Here is a 22141-nt window from a genome sequence, read left to right as displayed (position 1 = left end):
AAGCAGAATTAAAATTATTAGCTCAACACAAGAACATGAAAACACATAAACACTGGGCCAGCCTAATGCCATTATTTTTTTAAACTCCTCATAAAACTGTGACTGATTCAGAGAAGTGTGTTGTAAAACATTCATGGTAGTCAAGTTGTCTCTCACCTAAAATAAGCCTTTCTCCTTCCTTCCTGCTGCCTGATGTCATCTCTCCATTAATCATGCCTTTATTTATACAAGTTGGTGTTTAAAGCAACCACCTCACAAGAAAAGTTCATCTAAATTTGAAATAACAAAATCAGATCGACAAGATCAGTCATGTGAATAAATGCAAAATAAATGCCAGTGGTCATTCCAGCAAGTCTGTGCCTCCACGTAGGCAAAACAAACTGCAGAAACAAAGCCGTGAGACTTTGGAGCAACTATCATTTGACAATATCATTTAAATTTGTGAACCCTGCATCAACTTATGAGGAACAACTTGCCCAAGAAAGACTGTTCATGTAAGCTGAGGCAAACAAAACAAAATCATACCCTTTACTTTTTGTACAGATCACCATGTACATGCTATATAGCACTATTTAATTTCATTAAAAAATAAAAATTGCCATATAGCAAGACAAATTCCCAAGTAAGTCCTTTGCTTTATTAAATCCTCAGTATGAGATGAAGTGACCTTTCACCTGTGTATTTTTAAACAATCTCGCACACCTCAAAACGTGACTAATGAAGAGTAGCTGATTGTCCCGCTGCTTGCTGACACCAAACGCTGTCTGCCCCTCTCCCGTGCCAGCCACTGGCTTTTTCAGACTGCCGGCCTCCATCCAGGGATGGACAGAAACAGTCCTACAAAGATGTCTTGGGATCACACTGCCGATTGCAGAAAGCGGTTTTCTTTTGCACTAAGCACCAGCCATACGTGGGACCGTCAGCAGCACGAGAGCCACAGCTGCGGGCACCGAGCTCTCCGTGACCGCCGCTGCTCCGGGCGGGGCCGGCCGCCAGGTTCCGGCGTTATCACGCCGGGTTCTGGGCCCGTCGGTTCCCGCGGAGGCCGCGCCCGGGGCTCACTGCGTCCTCAGCCGAGCGCCCCATCTCCCGCAGCCCCACTCACAGGCCCACCTGCCGCTGGCAGACCACCAGAGCCAGCCCCGCGCACCTGCGCTCGCCGCAGCGCCGCCACCCCGCAGGCACAGACTCCAGGATCAGGCTGCAGCCACAGCCCTCCTCAAAGCGGCAGAGGCCGGGGCGAGGCGGGCCCGGGGCAGGAGCGGGATGCCCGGCACCGGCGACGTGAGGGAGCGGCCCCCGCCGGGAGGAGCGAGGCGGGACGAGCGCGAGGAGGGCGCCTGAGGGGGCACGCGCGGGCTCGCGAGGCAGGGCGGGCTCAGGGCGCGCGAGGATAGCCAGGTACGCCTGGCCCATGCAAACAACACGACGGCGGCCGGACACTTTGTTGTTGTTGTTGTTACCTTTTTTACCAGCTTTTTGTGGTAACATTTGCAGCCACCCTCGCACCAGTGCCACCTCCCTCCCTGCCCGCGCTGAACACACGTGAGACTCCCGCAAGGCAGCGCGGGTCCTTCTCCCAGCGAAAGGAACGCGCTCCCTGGCAGGCGGCCCGGCTCCGCGGCGGGACAGTCGTGCGAGGAAAATAGCATAAAAGAGTAAAAATCAGTTCCGAAGCTCTACTCAGCGCACCTGAGACACCATTCCGGCTGCTGCCCCGCGGCACTGCCCCCGGCAGAGGGCGGCCAAGGGCAGCGCAGCCGTGCCCGACTGACAACCAGCCGCGACGGCCTTGTGCGACCGCCAGCGGACAGGGCAGGAAGACAGGCGGCTGCTCGCGGATGCCTGGCGCCTCCGGCCCCGCCGTTGTGCCTGGGCTGCAACAGGCGCCGTTAGGGGCTGCCGCGGGGAAGGACGTCCCGTGGGCGCCGTCAGCAACTGCTGTACAAAGCACGTGTGCTAGGCGGAATGTCACCCCTCCGCGTGTAATATTACGGAGATTTCACTGGAAAGCTCTGCCACTCTGGCACAGAAAGCGGGTTACTGATCTCCCGCGATGTGCACGCTCTCCCGGGGGCACTATAACTAAGAGGGGCCTCAAAGGCGGCCGCCCAGCTCCACCCGCAGTCAGGCGCGCCCGCTTGGGGATGCCGCTTTTGGGGGGGAACCTATGCGCGGATCTTTCCCCGGGGTTACTGGCCAGACGGGGCCACACATAGAGACACAGCACGGCAGAAGCGGCCGGGCTGAGCCGCGGCCCCGAGCTCTCGCTGTTGCGGATCGGACCGCCCCATCCAACCAAAGGTGCAGCAGCCTGAGCCGTACGACGGGGAAGGTCCGGGTCCCCGGCGACCCCGCGGCCCCTCGTCCCCACGCCCGGGGCCACTCCCGTCCCGCACTCCGCGAGCCCGCGGGGCACCGGCGCGGGCGGGCTCCGCATTGGCTGTTGCTAGGTGACGTACGCCGCGCCACGTGACCGGTGTTAAATGCCGTCCCGGCGGCGCGCGGCGCGCAGAGTCCGTCCCGCTGGCGGCGGCGGGAGGGCGGCTGCACCGCCCCGGCGGAGCGCGGCGAGCATGGTGGCGCGGCTCTGACCGCCTGTCCCCGGTGGGGACGGCCGCGGGGCGGCGACCCGTGCCCCGGCGGGCGGGGGCGCGGGATGACGGGGGTGCTGGAGAGTCTGATGCCGGACATGCACACCAGCCAGATCTCCGCCGGTAGCTACCACCAGCACGGCGGCCTGCACAAGCCGCAGGAGTCTCCCACGCTGCCCGTCTCCACGGCCACCGACAGCAGCTACTACAACAACCAGCAGCACGGGGCAGCGGGCGGGCCGCCCTACGGCCCCGTGAGCTCCTACCCCTACGCGGGCGGCGGCACCGCCCCCTACTCTGCCAAGGCCGCCTACGACGTGGGTTACGGGGGCGCCTACGGCTCCTACGGGCCCTACGGCAGCAGGGCCTCCCCAGCCAACAACGACTCTGGTACGTCCGAGCCCCGCGTGGGGGACGGCTCGGTGAGCCTGGCGAGGAGGCGATCGGGGCTCTGGACACGGGGTGGGCCGGGAGAGCGCTCGTTCTCGACGGGTCGCCCCGACGGGGAGGGCGGTGATGCCGAGCTCCGAGCAGGGCCCGAGGTGGCGGGGACGCCTCGCCTCACTGGGGTTGCCGTTTCTGCCGCAGCAGAGAAGGAAGACTGCGAGCCGGAGATCAGGATCGTGAACGGGAAACCGAAAAAAGTGCGGAAGCCCCGGACCATCTACTCCAGCTTCCAACTGGCGGCTCTGCAGCGTCGCTTCCAGAAAACCCAGTACCTCGCCTTGCCCGAGAGAGCGGAGCTGGCGGCCTCCCTCGGCCTCACCCAGACGCAGGTAAGGCTCTTTCGCCGCGGGGTCCCGGGCACGTCCCGCCCCGCCGGGGCCTGTCGCCCTCTGTGGAGTCTAGTGCGAGCGTGGGAGGAAGGCCGGCCCATGGCGCCTCGACGGCTCGGGGCGGGAGCGCAGGCGAAGCGGCAGCGCCGCTGAGGCAGCTCCGGGAGTGCTCGGGGCTGCGAAAGCTGCGCGTCCCTGCCCCGTCGCGGGCGGTCTGGGCGCCGGGAAGGCTCCGCAGAGGCAGCGGCCGCTTGACGCCCCTTTCCCCGCAGGTAAAGATCTGGTTTCAGAACCGTCGCTCCAAGTTCAAGAAGATGTGGAAAAGCGGAGAGATCCCAGCGGAGCCGCCTCCCCGCCGCAGTTCTTCGCCACCGTCTCCCTCCTCGCCCCCCGCCTGGGACTTCGCTCCGCACCCACGTACCGCAGGCGGAGCCGGCACCGCAAGCCCCAGCCCCGCCGCCGCCTTCCTCGGTAGTTACTCGTGGTACCCGCCAGCCCCCGCCGGCCCGGCGCACCTGCCGGCGGCCGCTCCCCTCCCGCAGCCGGCGCAGCCCCCGCATCACCACAGCAGCGGCAACATCTTCTAGGCGCTGTAGTAGAGACTTGAGCCCGCGGGCCACACTCGGCAGCCGCGGGGCACCGACGTGCAGCACTGGTGTTTTGGTGAAGCCGGGCTCCGGCCTCGGCCATCCCGGCGGAGAGGAACAGCTCCGCTCCCCGTCCCGCCCGGTTGCTGCCGCCGGCGGGGCCCGTGTGCATTCGGCCCCGTGGGGTCCTTCCTCCCTCCCGCCGTGAAAACAACCACGCTGCGAAACAAGTACTCACCTCCCTCCCTCCTCTCCGTCTATCTTCCTCCTCTTCCTCGGCATTTTCATCAAACCATCGGTGCAGAACTCTGGTTAACTTTACTTTTTATTTTTTTAAAGTTGACAGGTGCCTTTGCGGATAACCTCACTTTGATGTTGGGGATTAAAAAATAAAACGATTAAAAAAAAAGATAAATAATTTTTATATGTAGATTTAAAACAGAATCCTCGCATGTTTAAGGTATCCGTTTTAGCCGTAAACGAAACCGTTCGACAGAGGCGGGGGCCGGCCGCAGACGGCGGTGCCGGAACGGCTCCCGCTCGTGCGCTGCCTCCGGGCTGGTTTCGTGCCCCGACGGGGCTTCCCCGCGTCGGGCGCCAGCCGCAGTGAGCTCTCCTCTCCACCGCCCCCTCCGCTCTTCCCCCGCCGGCAACCTAGCCACTGACATGCCCCTGATCTGTTTGATGTCCAGCGTCGTGAAAAAACAAAAACAAAAAACAAAAAACACTGTATTTTTGGTTATTTATTATGGAAAACTTATACACTCATTAATGTTTCTTTTACAATAAGCAGAGAGTATTTAAATAAATTATTGTTTCCATGGTGCCCACGCTGAGTTTTTGGGGGAGGGGGAAATTCGAGGGTGTCGATTCGGATCCAGGCGTTCGCTGGGAGGGAGAGCCGCGTCCCCTCCACCCCCTCCCCATTTTAACAGTTGCCGCAAGCCTGCAACTTCCCTCCTCCTTCCCCTCTTTCCCGTCTACAATAAAATCTCGTCCCTGACAGTCTTCTTGGCGAGGCCATGAATCACTCAGCGCTGCCGCAGCAGCCCAGAGCCGCCCCCCTTCCCCCTCTCCCGCCTGCTGGCGCCAGGGACATTTCACCCGGGACAGACTGCTGCCGTCTCACAGCTTCCCATGGCTGTCCGGAGGGGTTTGGGGCAGAGCCGTGCCCGGGATTCGTAGTAGCTTCTCGGGCGCAGCCCTCACCCAGAGGCATTTCACCTTACCCCTCCGGCAATGGCAACCAGACCGGTAACCTGCATGGGATCTTTGCTTGGGCCAGAGCTGGTGGCTGCCCCAAGCCCCTCTGGGGTGCTTCGAGAGCTGGAGGCACCGACTGGACTCTCTCTGAAATGTGCCCCTTGAGGACTGGACCCCTCAAGGTGTTCCCCTTTGAGATGCAGCCTTTCAGCTTCATCCCACCTCCCCTCTGGGAGCTACCTCGTAAGGGCAGCACCCCTCCGGGCTGAACCCCTTTCCAGGCAGCACCCCGTCCAAGATGCAGCTTCACAGGATGTATACTTCGAGGGCTGGACCCCCTCCAGGATGTAACCCTCTGGAATGCTCCCTTGCTCCCCTCTGAGCTGAACCTCACTTTATGACTTTTGCTGCACGATTCGGGGCCGCCCCACTCGGGATGCCCCCTCCCGGCAGTGCCCCCACAAGCTGTAACCCTGAGGGCATACCCCTGCGGGCTGCATCCCTGGAGGAAACGTTGCTGGAGACGCAAAAGCGGGTGAAAGAAGTGATCTCGGGCCTTCATCACCACGAGGACCCCGCCATTCTTGGAACGGCACGGAGAGAGAGAGAGCCGTGATGAAGATCCCATTGCAGACAAGAAGGCTCAGGCCGGCTCGCCCGGGGTCGGGAATGGCCAGCCTGGCCGAAGCTCTTCCGAGAGGCCTTGGCATGAGGAGCCCAGGCGGGGCCGGGGAAGGCGGAGGGGGGCGGCCTCACAAGGAGATACGTCGGGAGGAGGGGGCAAAGAAGGGGGAAATGAGGGAGGGGGAAAGAAGGGGGGGAAAGCGGGAGGGCAATGCTTCTGAGAGCTTGGGGAAAGCTTGGGGGCAAGGGGAGGCGGGGGGTCGAAGGAGGAGTGAAGAAAAGCGAAGAATGACGGGGGGATGTTGGAAGACGAGAGTCGGATGCAAAGAAAGCGAGAGGAGGGAGTGGGAGAGACAAAGGGGAACGAGGCAGCTGCCCTCCAGTGCCGGCGCTGACCTGGAGGCGAGGACTGGGACGAGAGTCCAGAGCCGTCCCAAGAAACAGCGGGGCCGACTCATCCTGTATCTCTCCCCTCCTTCACCCTCCTGCCGGCCGCGAGCGACTGGTGGCAGTGGCCTCAATCGCCCGCTCGGACCGGGGAGAAGAAACTTCCCCGCTGGCGGAGGGCGAAGCGCTGGGGCGACGAGCACGGAGCAGGGCGGCACGCGTGGCGAGCAGCGCCGCGGAGCCCCACGCCCCCGTGGTCCAGCAGGAGCTGTGTTCCCGGCAGCGCGGTGTTTCCGCGGGCTACGACGGGGGGGGCGGAAGCAGGGGGAAAGTGGGATACACCCCTTTGGCAGGTGACAAGTTTTACTAAATCGGTCGTCCGGGATGCACGAGGAAGACGTGGGCGCGGGCCACGATCGGGACGGAGACGATTCCCGTTCCCTCCCTGTCCCTCCGCCCCACTTAAATAAAGTTCCCCCCAAACATCTGCGCCCCGGTCTCTCCTGGCCCAGTGTCTCCAGTCCGATGTAGCATTGCGGTGCGAGGTGTCGCTCGGTTCCGTGGGGTCTGGCAGGATGCCGACAACTACATGGGGTCCCAGGGACAGGGACCTGCCCAACGGGGGAACGCTATCAGCGGTCGGGGAGCAGAGCACACCACACCCAATACGGGAGCCTCCGCGCTTTCTTTCTGTTATTTAGTAATTTTTTATTTATTTGCCGTCTGCTGGTAGCAGTCCTCTCTGGGCTGTCCGCACCTAGTGTATGCGGTGGGGTTTTTCGTCCTTCAGCATCCCCGTATCTCCCAGAGCCCTCCCAGGGTCCGTATCTCCCCCGCTGTTCGCATGCCGGATGCGGCTCACACCGTGCGGGGATCGGCGGCGGCAGCGGATGCAGAGGCGCGGTGCAGCAGCTCCCGCGCGCACCGCAGATGCATACGTATAGAGAAATGCGTGTGTTTGTAACCTCTTTTCTCCTGCTCTTTTCCTGTCCGATGGGACGGGGCAGGCAGCGCTGAGAACCGTGATCCCTCTCACAAGTTGCACGGGGATCGGCCTCTCAGAGCCGGCCAAAGTCGCGGGAAGCAGGATAACCGGGGGGCGAGAGATGTCCCGGCCTCCGCAGCACTCCGGGATGGGCCGATGAGCGGGGGAGGGGGCCAGGTGGGGGGCCTGGGACTAATCCACCCCACGTCCCAGCGCCGAGGTTCCCCCTTCCGCCCCCCGTCGGGCCTGGTCCGGGCTGCAGGCCGGGGGAGCTGCTGAGTGCGGCCGGTCCCGGGGGGGCGACCGGGGTAAGTGAGGGTTCCGCGACCAGCCTGGTCCGGGAGGGCGGCACGGCGGCCGCCCGGCCGAGGGGGCACCCTCTGCCCCCCCGGAGCACGGGCGGGGCCGGCCGGGCTTGTACCGTGGGGAGGCAATTTACTCATTTGCCCGGTGAAAAGAGAAAGCACGAGAAATTCAATTAAAGCGGCTCTGGCAAAAGGAGTTATTTGAGGCATGAATGTCTCCCCTAAAGCTGCAGCAATCATGTGGCATTAGACACTTCCGGAATCCTATAGCCAACTTGAAAAATCCCAGACCCCTTTTTTCCCTAATTTTTGCTCTGATCTGTAATTTTATCCACATTTGCACTAGTTTGAGCATTCTGGCTCTCCCATCTGAAAGCCTGCAATTACTATATAATTCTTCGCAATTTCACATGTCCTAATATGGACTGTAATTTTTGCGCAAGACAATTTCCTGCTATTTCAAGCATCAACATTGTCAAAGTTGTATGTACATAATAAATGGGAATATCAATGCATAGTTTTTAGCATAACATCTTGACTCCTCGATAATTATATCCGTTCGGAGCCTACGCAGAATTAGCCTGAATTGCATGGTAACTGCTGCTGCTTTAAAATTTTTAAAAATTACTCATAATTTTCCCAAAGATTACCAAGATCTCGAGTGCACAATGTCATCAGCGTAATGAAGAGTAAACATTTATGCTAATAATCTGCAATTTTTTTCATCAGCTATAAAGACAGAGGCTATATAGCAGAAAATTTCAGTCATATTCTGCAAGAGCAGAGCTGCAAAAAGGCTGCTGCGCTCAGAGGCATGTGCATCTCTGGGGGATCTCAATCCACATTTGCACTCTCAGGATATTATTATTGTGCTCGGCTTCTCTCTTTTTTTTTTTTTTCGCTTTCTTTCTCCCTCCCCGATCCTCTCCCTCTCTCTCACACTCTTTCGTTCTTCTAACTTTCGTAGCAAAAAGCCGCGTTCGGTCCTTTGGTTTGTTGTAAAGCAAAGACTTGTGCCCAGAGCCTCAGGGACTGAGGCGGAAGGTAAGGGTGGCGACACAGGCTCCTTTCTCGCGGGGGTAGGTGAGTGTACGGGGCGCGGGCCGGGAGAGGGGGGGGAAATACCGGCGGCGGCTCCCCCGACCCAGTCTCCCCGCAAAACTGCCCGCCGGCGGCACCGGGGCGAGGAAGGGAATGGGGCGGCGGGCCGGGAGACGGGGATGCCGCGCACAGCCAAGCCGAGCCGCGCCTCGCCGGAGCATCCCGCGGGCCGATCCGCGCCGAACCGCGGAGCCCAGCGCGGGCAGAGCGGCTCGGGGACACTCGCCGCCCGGGACTGCCGCGCTGCCGGGGGCTGCCCGCGCCGGCGTGCGCTCATTTTCGGCGGTGGTTTCGTGGTGTGCGTTTTGTCGGTTCCTTGCGAAGGGGAGCGTTACTGCCCGCTCCCGAGCCGGGAGGCGGGGGGGAAAGGCGCCGGTGCGGAGGGGGACATGGCACTTTTTCACTGGCATGAGAGTGGCTGTGGTGGCAGGAGCGGGGTTAGGAGGGCGGCAGCTGGGATAGCGGAGCGGGCGGCGGCGGGGATTTCTTATCCCCCTCTATCAAACGAAGGGCGCAAATTCCAAATGCAAACGGGCTTGGGCTCTGATATTTGATTTTTTTCTAGTTTCAGGGGCTGCTCTGTGCTCTGCAATTAGATTGACACATGTACAACATCCCCAGCTATTCAAGGGGGTTCGCAGGGACACTCCAAGGGGATTTTTTTCCCCCCTTTTTCTTTTTGGGTGGAAGATATTAAAGAGGTATCTGTTGTTTGGCAATTTTGCTAAGTCTGTCTTCATTACTTCAACATTGTGCATTTGCTAATTTGGAAGCCCCTTCCTATTGACAGCTCTGCTCCATACACCTGCAAGCAATTTGCAGAGCTCCAATATAGGAGAATTGCAGAGATGGCAGCTCGCACCTATTTTATTTTTTTTTTCTTCGCTTTTCTCAATGCACAGCAAATTTGGCTTTCAGTGCGTTATCTCTTTTGTTAATGCAAAAAGATTCCCTGGGCGAAAAAATTGCTCATAATTACCAGAGAGATGGGGAAACTGCATTAGAATAAATAAACCTGAAATTACTGTAATTATGTTGTGTTTGATGGGCTCGGCTTGTAATCAAGAAGAGAATACAGTGAAATGATGCTGACCCTCTTGGGTTTGCAGCTGTACGCGCACTTTGGGGTCTTTTTTTGCAGAAAAGAGTCATTTTGATCATCATTAAGCTGTGTGTAACCTATTTCAGAAGTGTTTGAAAATGAGGGGCACTTTTTTTTTTCCCCCAACAAGGAAAAATGTATCCCAAAATTACATTTTGCCATTTACGGGCACATCCATAAGGTTGTATTTGCCGGGTGACAATTGGTAAAGGTATAATATTCGAAATCAGGGCTTAATCATTGTAATGAGGTATTGTTTCAATATAAGCACCTTTGGATTATTCATAGTTTAATTAATATCCTCATTATGAAAATCTTCGAATCAGATATTTGATGAACTACTTGTCAGCAACAAGGCAGAATTAATTAGGCCTGTATTGAGATTAACATTTTCAAATGTACAATTATAATAGCCTCTAACTCAAGACCGCCTCGCTGAGAGAAAACTGATAATTTCTCTATTTGAACTGTTAGCAAGACATTATTGAATTAGGAGAATCTAATATATCTTTAAAGCCCTCCGAGCTGCTTGACCACCCCTCTTTGGCCCGGTCAGAGGCGTTTGGTCACCGGCAGAGCCGCCGCTGGAGCTGTGTGGGTCCTGGGGCGCTCCGGGGCCGCGGAGCCCTCCGGCTCGCTCGGCACTTCGGGCCGCTCGGTACCAGACTCGGGCCGTGGCGCTGCGGGAAATGCGGAGCTGCGGAGCGTTTGCCATGTGGTATCCCGCACCCGCGGGCCGCCGCGTGTGCGCGCTAGTGCGGATGCCGCACGGCCGCGCCTCGCTCGGCTGCGCCCCTGCCCCGCGCACCGGGGAGTGGGTGCGTATCTCGGGGCGAGTGAGCATGGCCCCCGCGGGGCTGCACAGCCGATCCCCCGCGGAGCCTGAGCGCAGAGATGCTCACGGGCAGACGGCCGAGCCCAGCCGCTGCCGGCTCCCTCCGCTCTGCAGCGCGTTACCCACCCCAGCATTATCCACGGGTTTTGCCGGCGCTGCGCCAGCCCGGGGAGCGGGCACGGCTCAGTCCGGGGCTGGATGACCGCGGCTGTGCCGGCACAGCTTCGCCTCCCGTGAGATGCGTGGGTAGGCAGCCGGCTCGGCTGCTGGGACGGGGGCCGGGGCTCTCCCGACTTGAGCACATCCACTTCCCGTCCCAGCAGCTGTGCCCGGTCCCCCCCCGGCTCCGAGAGGCCCCCTCCGCCGAGGATCCCCCCGATCCATCGCGACGGATGCCGCCGCTGCCTAAATGGGCCCGGCTGAGCGCACGGGGGACAGGCTGCCCTGTCCGGGGCGCTTCGCTCCTCCGTCTCGCCTCCCCGTTACGGCCACCGCCGTCCCGCCGCGGAGCGCGTAGCCTGGCTCGGACCCCGCTGTCGGCCGCGCTACGGGACAGGGAGCATGCGTGTCTCTTTTTCCAAACCATAATTTTACTGTCTCAAAGAAACTTTATAACTTATGTACAAAGATTTGTGTGGGTTTTTTTCCATTTTCTCCCCCAGATACAAAGCAATAAGTTAACATTCTCAATATAAAACTAAACTTTGACATATAGAACACTAAACACAGCCGAGCTCAGTTTATCACATTTTCCGAATTTCACAAGTAAAATGTCAAGATCTCAGTACACAAAGCATCATGTTTTACAGCCACACGAAACAGAACAGAAATAATAATTATAATAATAATAATAATTAAAAAAGGCTAAATTTGTGCAACATGTTTACAGAACAATAATAATAATAATAATAATAATAATAAAGAATAAAATATGTACAGCGAGTAGCTCCTGCACGTCGATTTGTGCATTTCAATTTCGGTCCGGCTTTGCTCGGGGAGGCCGCGCTGGGACTGCGCGGGTATGCCCGCCCGCCCGCCCTCCCGGTGGGTGCCCCCCGCCGCCCTCCGGGCCGTCGTTCCGTCCTCTGCGCCTTGCTTCACCTCAGCAAAGCGCTGGCAGCTGCTGCAATTCCACTTCAGAGTACCAAACAATGTGCATTTATTTCCTTTGTTAAATATTCGAGAAATGCAAATCATTCGGATCAAAACTTTCCACACCAGAGAAGTATAAAAGTTACTGTAAAAGTTAAAATCGCATCCTCCCCTCGTGGTGATTTATTCGGGGAGAAGGGGGGAACGGGACGACGGACCCTCTGTGGTTTTGTTTAAACTGTGCGTCCAAGCAGTACACTCAGCAAGCTGAGTTTGTTTCTAGCACTCTCATAGTGGTAATTTAAATCAATAAATAAACCCCCTGTCTTCCCCTTTTAACAACAACAAAAAATATACAGATGGATAGTGAAAGGTACAGAAAATGTCGCGGGAAAGAAGCTCTGGTAAATTGTACAGCTTCCTTCCCCCTCGCAATTTAAGAGACGGTCAGATCGGGGTAGTAAATAAATGACCTACATTTCAACAGACACAGACAGACAGACAGGACAGAGGAGAGGGCTTCCCCGCCCCCCAGACATCTTTTTCTGATTGTCCCACAAAGCCGCGGCCGGCGCTCGCTCTGCTCCCAGGCTGTTGTGCGGTGCTCGGGGCCGCTCCGTCAGCTGTCAGCGGTGGGAACCGGCCCGCATCACATCTGTGCTCTCCTGCACCGAGCTACCGTGCAGCGTCCTAATGGCTGGATGGGCAAGAGACCTCCTGTTTGTTTGTTTGCTTGGGTTTCATTCGTGGTTTTGTTTTTTTTTTTTTTTAATTCTCTCTCTCTTTCCCTCTCTTTTCTTTTTCTTTCCTTTTATTTGACTTAGTTTCTTTTTTGTTGTTGTTGTTCCTCTTTTGGATTTTTTTTTTTGTTTTGTTTTGTTTTGTTTTTTTCCTGTAATAATTTTAATTATTTTCGGGACCAATAGTGCTTGCGTTAGGGGAAAACGTATATATAATCACATCAGCTGCGGCTGCTGCATAGCTTCTTGGTGGGCCGAAGGGTACCACGACGTGTAGCTGGGGATGTAGGTGCCCGGGGTCCCCGACGAGGCCTTACCAGAGGCGGAGGTGGTATTCCACACTGGAGGCACGGGTGGCGAGCTGCCCGAGAGAGCCCTGCCGTTGGTCAAGGCGCTGCTCTCCAGGGCGGCCCCTCCTTGCTTCATCAGCTTCTTGAATTTGGAGCGCTTGTTCTGAAACCAAATCTTCACCTGCAAAGGGGAACGGAGCAGGGTTCAGCATCCCTCGGTACGGTCCAGCATGCCTCCATCCCTCCCAGGGCACGACGGACCCCCGTACCCGGCGGCCTCCTAGCTTCTCTCCCTCATTCCCCCCGCGCCTGCTGTGTTATTTCGTGACGCCGAGCCACCCAGCAGGAGCCCCCTGGGCCCACTCCAGCGGGCTCTGTGGGGGCTTCCACAGCACCGGGAGCGCCCCGCGGCGGGACGGGTGTCGCCCGGGCCCCGCTCCCACGGCTGTGACCCGTGCGTGTTACGCGTGTGGTCTCCCACGCAGACGGTGGGGACACGGAGGGGACACGGGAGAGGGGCCGACTCAGTCGGAGCTGTACCTGGGTCTGGGTGAGTCCCAGAGATGCTGCGAGCTCGGCTCTTTCGGGGAGAGCCAGGTACTGAGTCTGCTGGAACCTCCTGTTCAAAGCCTGTAGCTGTAAACTGGAGTAAATAGTCCTGGGTTTGCGGATTTTTTTCCCTTTCCCATTAAAGCGAACTTCCCCTCCTTCTACCACAGTGCTTTTCTCCGATTCGGCCCCTACAAGCAACAAACGACGCAGAATAAATAATAATAATAATAATAGCAGCAATAGCAATAATAGCAGTAATAGTAATAGCAGCAGCAGCAGTATCAATAACAACAGCAACATCGACAATAACAATAATGAGAAGGAAGAAAAGTGAAGCTCGAGTAACGCTAACAAAGGCTCCGGGCGATTATGGCAGCCCAGGCTTCTTCCCAGAGAAAGTTTGCTATTTTTACAGGCTGCAGTTTAGGTTTAATTACCCTTAATTGCATACATTGTTTATAGCGCTACGCAATAAATAATTACGAAGACTAATACGTGCACATCTGGGTTGGTTTCTTTTCCAGCCAAGCATTGTGTGCTCTGTGTATTGGTCCCCTGTGATTCTCAGCCTCTCTTGACTAATATTTTGTAATTTAATTTAATTTTTTTCCCCCGAAAGATTTTTTTTAATACAACACCCTCCCTCCAGCCTTGCCTTCCCTCCTCCCCTCCCCCCCTCCCCAAAGCCGAGTGCACCTACCTGTCTCCTCTAACCGGGTCTGAGTCAGGCTGGAGCTGTTGGGGTAGGACTGCACTGAACTGATGTAGGGGTTGGTCGAGTGGCTGCTGACCGAGTTCACATAGGGGTAGCCCAGCGGTCGGGAGAAGGACGAAGCTGTGCTGTACGAGCTGTCAGGCTGAGAGTGGCCCGCGGAGTGTAAACAGTGCATGGAATAGTGTCCGTGGGACATGGGAGAAGGAGACATTTGCTGGCTGGGCGGCCCAAACTCCATAAAGACAGCCTTCCCTGAGACGGGGCTATTTAGACTCTCTGGCATGGTAGTCATGGTCATTTCTTGTCGCTTGGTCTGTGTGTGTGTTCTCTCTTCAGCTTGCCTTTTTGGGGTCTGTTGTGTTTCTCAGGACAGGAAAGAACCCAATTTAAGCGAAACAGGGTTTTTCACTTTCCATTCATAAGAAAATGGAGTTTGTCTCTTTGAAAAGTCTAAGCATGATGCTGTAGATCTACACAAACTCGCCTAAAAGCTTTGACTCAGCCAAGTCTATGAATATTCATGAGACGGCGGAGCTGATTGGTCCGTCGTCTTGCATAATCGCTTTGGATTGGTCCGAGGCGCTCGGGGCTCGCCCGGACCCCGGTGAGCGCGGAGAGCCGGGCTGGCAGCGCCGCGCTTGCCCGAGCGCCGGCGGCGGCCGCACGCCCGCCCCGCTCCCGGCCGGCCCCGGCACGGCGCCACCCAGGAACCCTCTCCCATCGCAGGCCGCCCGCTCCCGCCGCCGGCGACCGAGGGCGCCGATCCGGATTCTGGCGGAAGGCACCGCAACCCCCTCCGCCCTTCTCCGCCCCTCGCCGCGAAGGCGGTGCGGAGGGGACGGCAGCCGCGCTCCGCCGGCCTCGGCGGGCTGCGGGGGTTCTTGCAGCTGCCCGCCCCGCTCCGGCAGACGGCGGCGGGACCCGCGGACAAAGCGAGCGGCCCCCGCCCGCCAGGACCCCCGCTCTCGGCGGGCGCGCAGGGGCTCTCGGCCCTGGCCCGTGGGTCCCAGCGCCGTCCGCACCTCCAGATCGCGCCGCCCGGCTATTGTCGTTATTGCTCTACAGGGAAAAAAAGCGATCCAACCAAACAAAGTCCCCCTGAAAGGGCCCAACGGCGCATTTGAGCTTAAAATGAAAACTTCCGCGTGCGTGAGCGGTAAATGAGGTGGGACTTAGGAGATCCTCCCCAGAAAGCCCACGATGAATCCCAAATTACTTTGCTAGATAATTAGAAAGTGTTGATAATTATTTCTTTCATAATTCTGCGGTGTGACTGTAACAGGAAAATGATCTTGTGAAAGTTCACACGTGCAGATGTATTAGTTACTGATTCATTTGATTAAATGCTAGTCTCAAGTGCTCTGATCCACAGCTGAAGGCGGCCCCATTAGCATAACACTGATGTTTAATTTTCATACGCATAATTAGCCATATATTTAACACTAATAGCAACATGCAGCCTTCCAGCATTAAACAGCCTGGGATTTGATCTGGCCTGGGCTGAACTTTCCCCGTTACACCTAGGCTGTCTAGGGTGCGCAGTTATCACTGCACCACATCTATGTAATCAAGCACATTTTGGCAAAGGGAGAACACCAATAAAAATGAACATTCAAAACAAATCGCAGCGTTGATGTCGTTAGAGGTACTAGAGCCGGCAGCGGGGCTTGGACACCCCCGGCAGAGCCCGCAAGGTGTTCAGGCTCCTTCGGGCAGCAACGGCCCTTGAAGCAGCCGGCCCCTCACTGTGCAAAGCTGGCACAACCGAGCCCCTCTGCTCCCTTTTTTTTTCTTTTTTTCCCTTTCTCCTTTCATTAGTAGCTCTGTCGGTTTTAATTGCCCGTTTCCTAACGACGCGCTTTTACCTCCTCCCCCCCCGCCCCGCTCTTTTTATTTTTCTCTTTTTTTTTTTTTTTTTCCTCGCAAAGCGCGAAGTTCCTTCTCACTAACTCTCCTAGGCTTGGCGCAGAAGGGGCAGTGACGGTGTTTCCGCACGCACACGGTGCCCTTCGCCAGCCAGCTCTGCCCTCCTGGCCATGGAAGTGACCACCCGAGGCGGGTCAGGGAGCTTGACCGGGCAGGGAACAGGGCGCCCCGGCAGCTCTGGCACCTTCGCCTGCCTCAGCCTGACAGCTGCAGAGAGGGGAGGCCGCTCCGCGTCCGCCGTGACTGCCGTCTCCTGCTCCGATCGGCCGGACACAGGCAGTGCTGGGGCGAAACATAGTCTCTCCAACCCCGCCAAAACCCCGCGGACCGGTCGGTGAGGCTCTGCTCGCCCCCGTCCTGCAGAGCAGGGTCCCCGCCCCTCCGTGGTCCCGGTCAGCGCGGCTTCGGCGGGCGCGGAGGGGCCGTGGCCACAGGATGTCCCGACGCCGCGGGAGCGACTGCCACGTCGGGACTCTCATCGTGCTGTCCCGGCAACACCTTCTGCATGATGGGCTTATGCGAGGCGCTGGCTGTCCCTGAACAGCCGAGACATCTCTTCAGTCTCGTTCGTAATTAGGATTACAAAGGTGCGCTATCAATGCCTCCGCCTGGTCGCCAGCGCTCCGCAGTGGCCGGTAAAACTCGCAGTCCCACCAGAGTTACCGGCGGGACTTCAGGGCGCAGCGATTACCAGGAGCTGCCGGCAGTCCCCCTACGACGGGCTGCGGGGGGTTCCCCGCTCCCGGTTGCCCCGTTCCTGCCTCATCCCACGGCGCGGTAAGAGCAGGACAGGAGGCAAAGGGCAGACGATGGTGAGAAACATGGCACCTGCGGTGCAATCCAGGGGCTCCCGGAGTGGCCAAAATCCACGGGAGGCATCTCTAGGGCGCCTCTGAAACGCGCCGGACACCCTGCTGCCCCCAGCGCCCCTCAGAAGGGGCAGCGCGGCTGGGCGATGGAACGAACGTAAGGGAACAAAACACATGCCCCTCCAGGCAATGCCGACTGTCCTTCGCACTGTTTATTCTCTGCGTATTTGTAAACTTGCCTGCACCGTTTGTTTTGCAGGTTTTATGGCCTTCCAAGCTCCTCTCGGGGAGGATGAAGCTGAGTGGCTGCCCTGCGGTGTTAGCCGTATTCAGGGAGGGGGGTCCCTGCTTTTTGAAAAGCTGCTGTTAGAAACTATTAGAGCTGAGAGCTCACTGTACTTGAATGAAAGCAAACAGCAGAGTAAAGCTGTAAGAAAGCAGCTTACTTCTGTCCAGGACCGCTGAGGGAGCCAGTGCTGAGCCACTCTGGTTGCCTGAATGTGCAACTGGGCAGCCCTCAGCATGCAACCCCATCTGCCTGTAACGAGGGCCAAGTTATTTGTACCAAATATCACCAGTGTTGCCGTGGGCCTGGGGAACTTCTGGAAGTCCTTTAATTATCTACAAGGCTATCCAGGTTTCACAGGCCCAGGTCCTGCCCTGGTAGCCTCCAAATATCACTGCCAGACTTGTTTGGTCCCACAGGGTGGTCAGCAACTGGCTAAATTGCAAATCAACCCCTGCACGCCCGGCAGGCCCAGGACAGGACTGCAGAGAGCACAGGGCCGAATGAGACTGCAGCTCGTGAGGTCCGTCAGTTCCAAACTCTGTGCAGGAGTCAGGACTCATCTTCCAGACTGCAAACTCCTCTGCCTCCATAAAATGCCTAAACTGCAGAGTGTCTCTCCTTTAACTAACATGGGCACCACAGAGCAGTGATTACCCCAAACTGGCTAATTTTTCAAGCAGGGCAATTATTGATCCCCAGAGAGGCATGCTTTGCATCTCATTTTTAATCACTTTTTGTGCTGTGTAAAAAGAGGCGAGAAGCGGGGGATTGCTGCTGGGAATGATGCTGGGAAGAGTCTGCTCCCTCTGCCTGACACTCTCAGGAAACTTTTTTCCATCCTAGTAGAAGTTAGAGCCTGGGAAACAGCACTGTGTTAATCGCAATGAAGACAAATTGACTCCATACCTCAGCTATAAAGGGAAAATGCTATGTTTCTCTGTCCTCTCAACTGCTTAGACTGTATCATCTGATATCTATTTGCCCCACATAGGATTTGGAAGAGAGAGGCACCACTTTCTGCCCCTAACCCCAAATAACCCAAACCCTTTGCCACTTGCAGACTGTGCTTGGCTGCTCCAAGGGTCACAAAAAAACCTAAAGACTTTTATTAAATACTCACCAGGTAATACACAGAAAGAACTATGTCCAGAGCCAACCCCTCAAATTGCTTTTTCTGTCCCCTGGAGTGACTTATGCAACAGCCATTCCCCTCAGAAATCACAGAAACCTCTTCTCTGTCCCAAGTAAAACTTGAAATCCCAGAAGTCCAGCAAGTCTCTCCACTCCTTGATCCATCTTTAGGCTTCTTCCACCAGTTTAGTGAGGATTTCTGCTCCCTCTGAGGTAATCACCAGGGTATGTTCAAATTGTGCAGATCTGAAATTCACATTTAGCAGTTATGAGGGAAAAACACATTCACCATGCCTGGAAACTCATCTGTTTGGGTTTTTTGGGCTGTCAGTGATGAGTTCCACATCTTAAGAAATACCAAAAAATAAAATCAGGCACCTTTTATTGTCTACAGAAATTGCAGTCCATTTGTCCTCCAGAATCTTAAATTCAGGGGATCCTTCCATTATTATTGGCTCTGCAGCAAGAAAAACAAAATGTATTCTAAAGTTAGTTGCACTCCTGTGTGGATTGTGAAACAATCAAGAAAAGGGGGGCATCTCAGCAGGCAGCTCCCCTTCCACATAGGTCCCATCTCCCTGGGCTGGCATTCTCTTGACACACTAAAATGTGAACTAAAAAGGAATACAAGGTAGGAAGTTGCCCATTCCTCTTTTGTAAAACCATGGAATTTTAATTAAGACCGTGTGGATAATAACCAAAGCACCAACCACATTTATAAACAATAGATAGTTTTAAATATTTGATTTTTTAAAACAGGCTTAAAATGTTCATCAAATCAGCAAAACAACAATTTTCTTATTTCCTTCTAATTGCCGTGCCATTAAGCCACACAGTGAGAATGAAGGCTTTTCCCCCAGCAGTTCTCCACAACTGGAAGTGAGCACGATCAGTCTGCGGGGCGAGGCTCCGGCTGGTTACCGCCGCCGCAGTCCCCAAACCCAACAACAGCTCGGGAAGGCAGCGAATGACTAAGTGCCACCAGGCTGCTCGGCTTCGGGGACATGATCGCATCCTTCTCACCCTCCTCAAATCAAGTGTGATGGCAGAATCTTTGCCTTGCCAAAAATAGGAGTCAAATATTAGCAAAATTTATAATTAACATTTCATTCTTTAAATCTTGTAATTTGAAAATTATTTCATCCAACTAGTTTCTAACGCATTTCTTAAAATGATATTTTAATCTGTTTCCTAAGAGGTCAATCTCACCGACGTCCCCCTGTCTGCACGGTAATTTCTATATCCCAATAAAGAAATGTTACTGATCTGGGCTGCTCCGTGTGTACTTTTAAAAAGAAAAACCATAGCAGAGACTTACTAACCTATTGTGAACGCCATTCCTTCTTCCATTAACAAATCACTGTCATTGGCTATAAAAGAAGAAAAAAAAAAAAAACAAAACCCGCGTTTATGCATCTTGGGTCTCTCTCTCTCTCTCTTTTTTTTTTTTTTTTTTTTTTTTTTTTTTTTTTTTTTTTAAGGGAAAGCAACCAAGCCCTTTGTTTAAACCCCTTTTTAGCTCGCAGGTACTGTGCACCCGAGCCCCGTTATGAGCCGGAGCACCCGCCGAAAGCGATCCCACCCCGGCCGCAGCGAGACCACCCCGACGGCGGCTCCGTCCAGGCCGGGAGCTTTAACGTTTTAGCAGAGATTTTTCTTTGCCCCGTGACAAACTTTGCCGGCGTGGCTCGGGCGCGGGCGGGATGCGGAGGCGCGGGACAGGGCGGCTGCCGCCCGGAGCGGGCGGGGGAGGCGGTCGGCGGCGCTCAGCTGCCCCGGCAACTCCGTTAACGAGGGACTCGTCCCCATAAATACCCACGCGACCCTCAGAAAACGAGGCCGGGGATGCCCTCCAGCTTCCCAGCGATTTAATCTCCCCACCGGCAATCCCCTGCCCCGCCGGACCGGCAGCGTGCGTGGGGGTGGGGGTGGGGGTGGGGGTGTGGGGGCTCGGCTCGCTTTACCGCCCTCCCTTTCCCCCTCCCCGGAGCCCTCTCATCGCCCGGGCGGAGCGGAGCGGGGCGGGGAAAGACGGGCCCGGCGGGCGGGGGTCACTTACCGTGGTGCCACACCTCGGGGTGCCCGTGAAAGTACGACCCGATGCCGTGGCCGACGAAGAAGGGGCAGACCTGGAAGCCACCTTGCCATGCCAGGGAGCTGCAGGGGCAAACAGGACCTGTCAGGGTGCGTGCCGCCACCACCAGCCCCGCTAGACAGCCCCAGCCCCTGATACCGCGTTGCTACCGACACTGGGTCACCACTTTGTCACCGTTCCGAAAGACAATCATTGAAGGGAGCATGGCTGAGCCATTGTTAGGTTTCTGAGTTAACATGCCTGCCAACAGAGGTTGGTAGTTCCCGTGCCAGCCCTGCTATGTAAAACGGCAGTATGTTGTCTCCCTGCCCGATGGAGGGTAACCTTTTCCACGAGCACACTGAGAATTCATTTTAAGATGGCACAGCTGAAGTTGCCAAGCTGGGCAGTCGAGGCCCCAGCACAGTACCAAATCACAGCCTCTGCCGAATTCTCTGTAAGTGCAGAGTCTGTGCTGGGCTGCATACCCAGGGGCCTGCACTGGGTTTCCTGCAGAAGAGGCTGTTGCTGCCAACAGGGAGAGTTAAGAGCCCTACTACTTTGCTTTCATAATACTTCAAATATTTAGTATAAAAACCTATTGAAAGTTCAGCAAACAGATGTATGCTAAATAACAATGTATTTCTAATGAATCTATTGCCACAGAGGCAAAACCAAATCATAACAATTACAGTATTTCAGTTCTGCCTGAGAGATCTGACCTGCCTTTCACAGCCTGTCTCAGAGAGAAGCATCTCTGAGAACTGCCGGCAGGACCATGGCTGAACACTGATCTCTTCCCATGGTAGGAAAGCAAATTCCTATCCCAGTTCCCCGAAACTGGAGGACCTGGAGATACATGGGGTATCCTCTGGCTACTGGCCCACCTCATGTCTGCAGGCTTCACTTTCAGGGTCTCCCTACATTCAAACAGTGGTGGAGGCAATGGTGGACGCAGTGATATGAGACAGCTCAACCAAGAGGCCTCCCTGTATCCAAACCAGAAAAATGCAGAGATTCACAAAGATCTGGAGATGGATTAGAAGTGACAAGAAAGTTACCCTTGTCCCTGCATATCACCCCCATCCTATTTCTAAAATTGAATGGGAGCAAGACAGGAACGCACTTAGCCTGAAGAGATTTTGCCTGTAACATTAAAAGCTTAATTTGCTTCTTTGAATGAAGGTAGGCACTGAAAAACTTCAGGATTGTCTGTATTTATGTCTTAGGAAAAGCTCTCTCACAGTTTCACTACAGGTGGAAAGCTGGAAAAGTTAGAAAACTCAACTAAAGGTAAAGCTGTTGCAGAAATTAAAGCCTGTTAATCCCCATGGGGTAGCTTTTATTCAGGTGCAAAGTGGCCTCAGCTTGCTGTACAAAGTAATCACCTTTGCACACCAGGCTCCACAGACTCTGCAGTGCTGGCTCCAGTGCCCATGGGTCATTGTCCCAGAATTTAATGCCACTCAATTGAGGGACATGCTGCTCCACCACAGTTAAACAGCAATGATAGAGTAGAGTTGGTTAATGCTGCAGTGTTCAGACCTTAGAACATTTTTTAACAGGATTCGTATATTACCTTCTACCTTTTTATTGCTCTGATAAAAAGACTCATCACATTTCTTCATTAACTCTGGAGAAGAATAGAAATTTCAGGTTTAGGTACCCCCAAACTCCAAAGTATGGGCAAAGAGGATTACCAATAAAGCTAGAAAAAGTCCAGGCTTTATAAATAATTTATATATACATGAACTTTATACATCAATTATTTGAAAAAAAATTATGAAGGATTGTGCAATGAGAAGTCCTACTAGAGATGGAAAATACTTTCTCCCCTGCCTTTCTATCATGTTCCCCATATCTGGGTCAGAGACTTGGCCTGCTGGCTGTGATGCTGCTGAAGGTCAAGCAAGAAGTACAGGGAACGGTGATGTGTTAGAAAGCCAGATTCCTCAGAAACATACACAAAATCCAAGATCTCCAGTGACCAAGCCCAGAGCAATGCAGATGATGATTCCCATATG

General features: G+C 55.3%; 3 protein-coding genes across 6 annotated transcripts in view; 1 reads left to right on the top strand and 2 right to left on the bottom strand.

The window, feature by feature from the left end:
- The first annotated feature begins 2545 nt into the window (after positions 1-2545).
- Positions 2546-4375, top strand: DLX2 (distal-less homeobox 2). Of its 2 annotated transcripts, none has more exons than XM_059853105.1 (3): positions 2546-2984; positions 3186-3370; positions 3643-4375. In XM_059853105.1, the coding sequence occupies exons 1-3, from the start codon at positions 2660-2662 to the stop codon at positions 3955-3957; spliced, it is 825 nt and encodes a 274-aa protein (XP_059709088.1). In that variant the 5' UTR covers positions 2546-2659; the 3' UTR covers positions 3958-4375. The 2 variants fall into 2 exon arrangements, with proteins under 2 accessions (XP_059709088.1, XP_059709087.1); XM_059853104.1 differs by having other exon boundaries at positions 2547-2984; positions 3183-3370.
- Positions 4376-11559: 7184 nt separating this feature from the next.
- On the bottom strand, positions 11560-14488 carry DLX1 (distal-less homeobox 1). The gene is made up of 3 exons (XM_059852331.1): positions 13874-14488; positions 13162-13361; positions 11560-12802 (listed from the first exon to the last, which is right to left on the bottom strand). Exons 1-3 carry the CDS (start codon positions 14184-14186, stop codon positions 12548-12550), a joined length of 768 nt encoding a protein of 255 aa, XP_059708314.1. The 5' UTR covers positions 14187-14488; the 3' UTR covers positions 11560-12547.
- Positions 14489-17995: 3507 nt separating this feature from the next.
- Positions 17996-22141, bottom strand: part of METAP1D (methionyl aminopeptidase type 1D, mitochondrial) — a 43629-nt gene continuing 39483 nt past the window's right edge. For 2 of the 3 annotated variants that reach the window (XM_059853101.1, XM_059853100.1), the window contains exons 7-11: positions 21005-21106; positions 20103-20200; positions 19366-19413; positions 18422-18500; positions 17996-18289 (exon numbers count right to left, since the gene is read on the bottom strand). In XM_059853101.1, coding sequence (XP_059709084.1) covers positions 18211-18289; positions 18422-18500; positions 19366-19413; positions 20103-20200; positions 21005-21106 — 406 coding nt within the window. In that variant the 3' untranslated portion in view covers positions 17996-18210. The remainder of the gene's footprint in view (positions 18290-18421; positions 18501-19365; positions 19414-20102; positions 20201-21004; positions 21107-22141) is intronic. The other variant, XM_059853102.1, reaches the window with a different exon arrangement.

Source organism: Haemorhous mexicanus, chromosome 8 (genome assembly GCF_027477595.1).
Source record: "Haemorhous mexicanus isolate bHaeMex1 chromosome 8, bHaeMex1.pri, whole genome shotgun sequence".
Classification (NCBI taxonomy): domain Eukaryota; kingdom Metazoa; phylum Chordata; class Aves; order Passeriformes; family Fringillidae; genus Haemorhous; species Haemorhous mexicanus.
The sequence above is the reverse complement of the archived record's forward strand: the minus strand, read 5'-3'. Positions and strand labels throughout refer to the sequence as shown.

What these genes read in the sequence shown, in the direction of transcription:
- DLX1 (XM_059852331.1), bottom strand. Translation starts at nt 14,186, where the DNA reads ATGACCATGACTACCATGCCAGAGAGTCTAAATAGCCCCGTCTCAGGG. An exon ending in GACCCGGTTAGAGGAGACAG is followed by an intron (nt 13,362 to 13,873) that starts GTAGGTGCACTC and finishes TGTTGCTTGTAG; the next exon opens with GGGCCGAATCGGAGAAAAGC. An exon ending in TGGGACTCACCCAGACCCAG is followed by an intron (nt 12,803 to 13,161) that starts GTACAGCTCCGA and finishes TCCCCTTTGCAG; the next exon opens with GTGAAGATTTGGTTTCAGAA.
- DLX2 (XM_059853104.1), top strand. Translation starts at nt 2,660, where the DNA reads ATGACGGGGGTGCTGGAGAGTCTGATGCCGGACATGCACACCAGCCAG. An exon ending in CCCAGCCAACAACGACTCTG is followed by an intron (nt 2,985 to 3,182) that starts GTACGTCCGAGC and finishes TTTCTGCCGCAG; the next exon opens with CAGAGAAGGAAGACTGCGAG. An exon ending in TCGGCCTCACCCAGACGCAG is followed by an intron (nt 3,371 to 3,642) that starts GTAAGGCTCTTT and finishes CTTTCCCCGCAG; the next exon opens with GTAAAGATCTGGTTTCAGAA.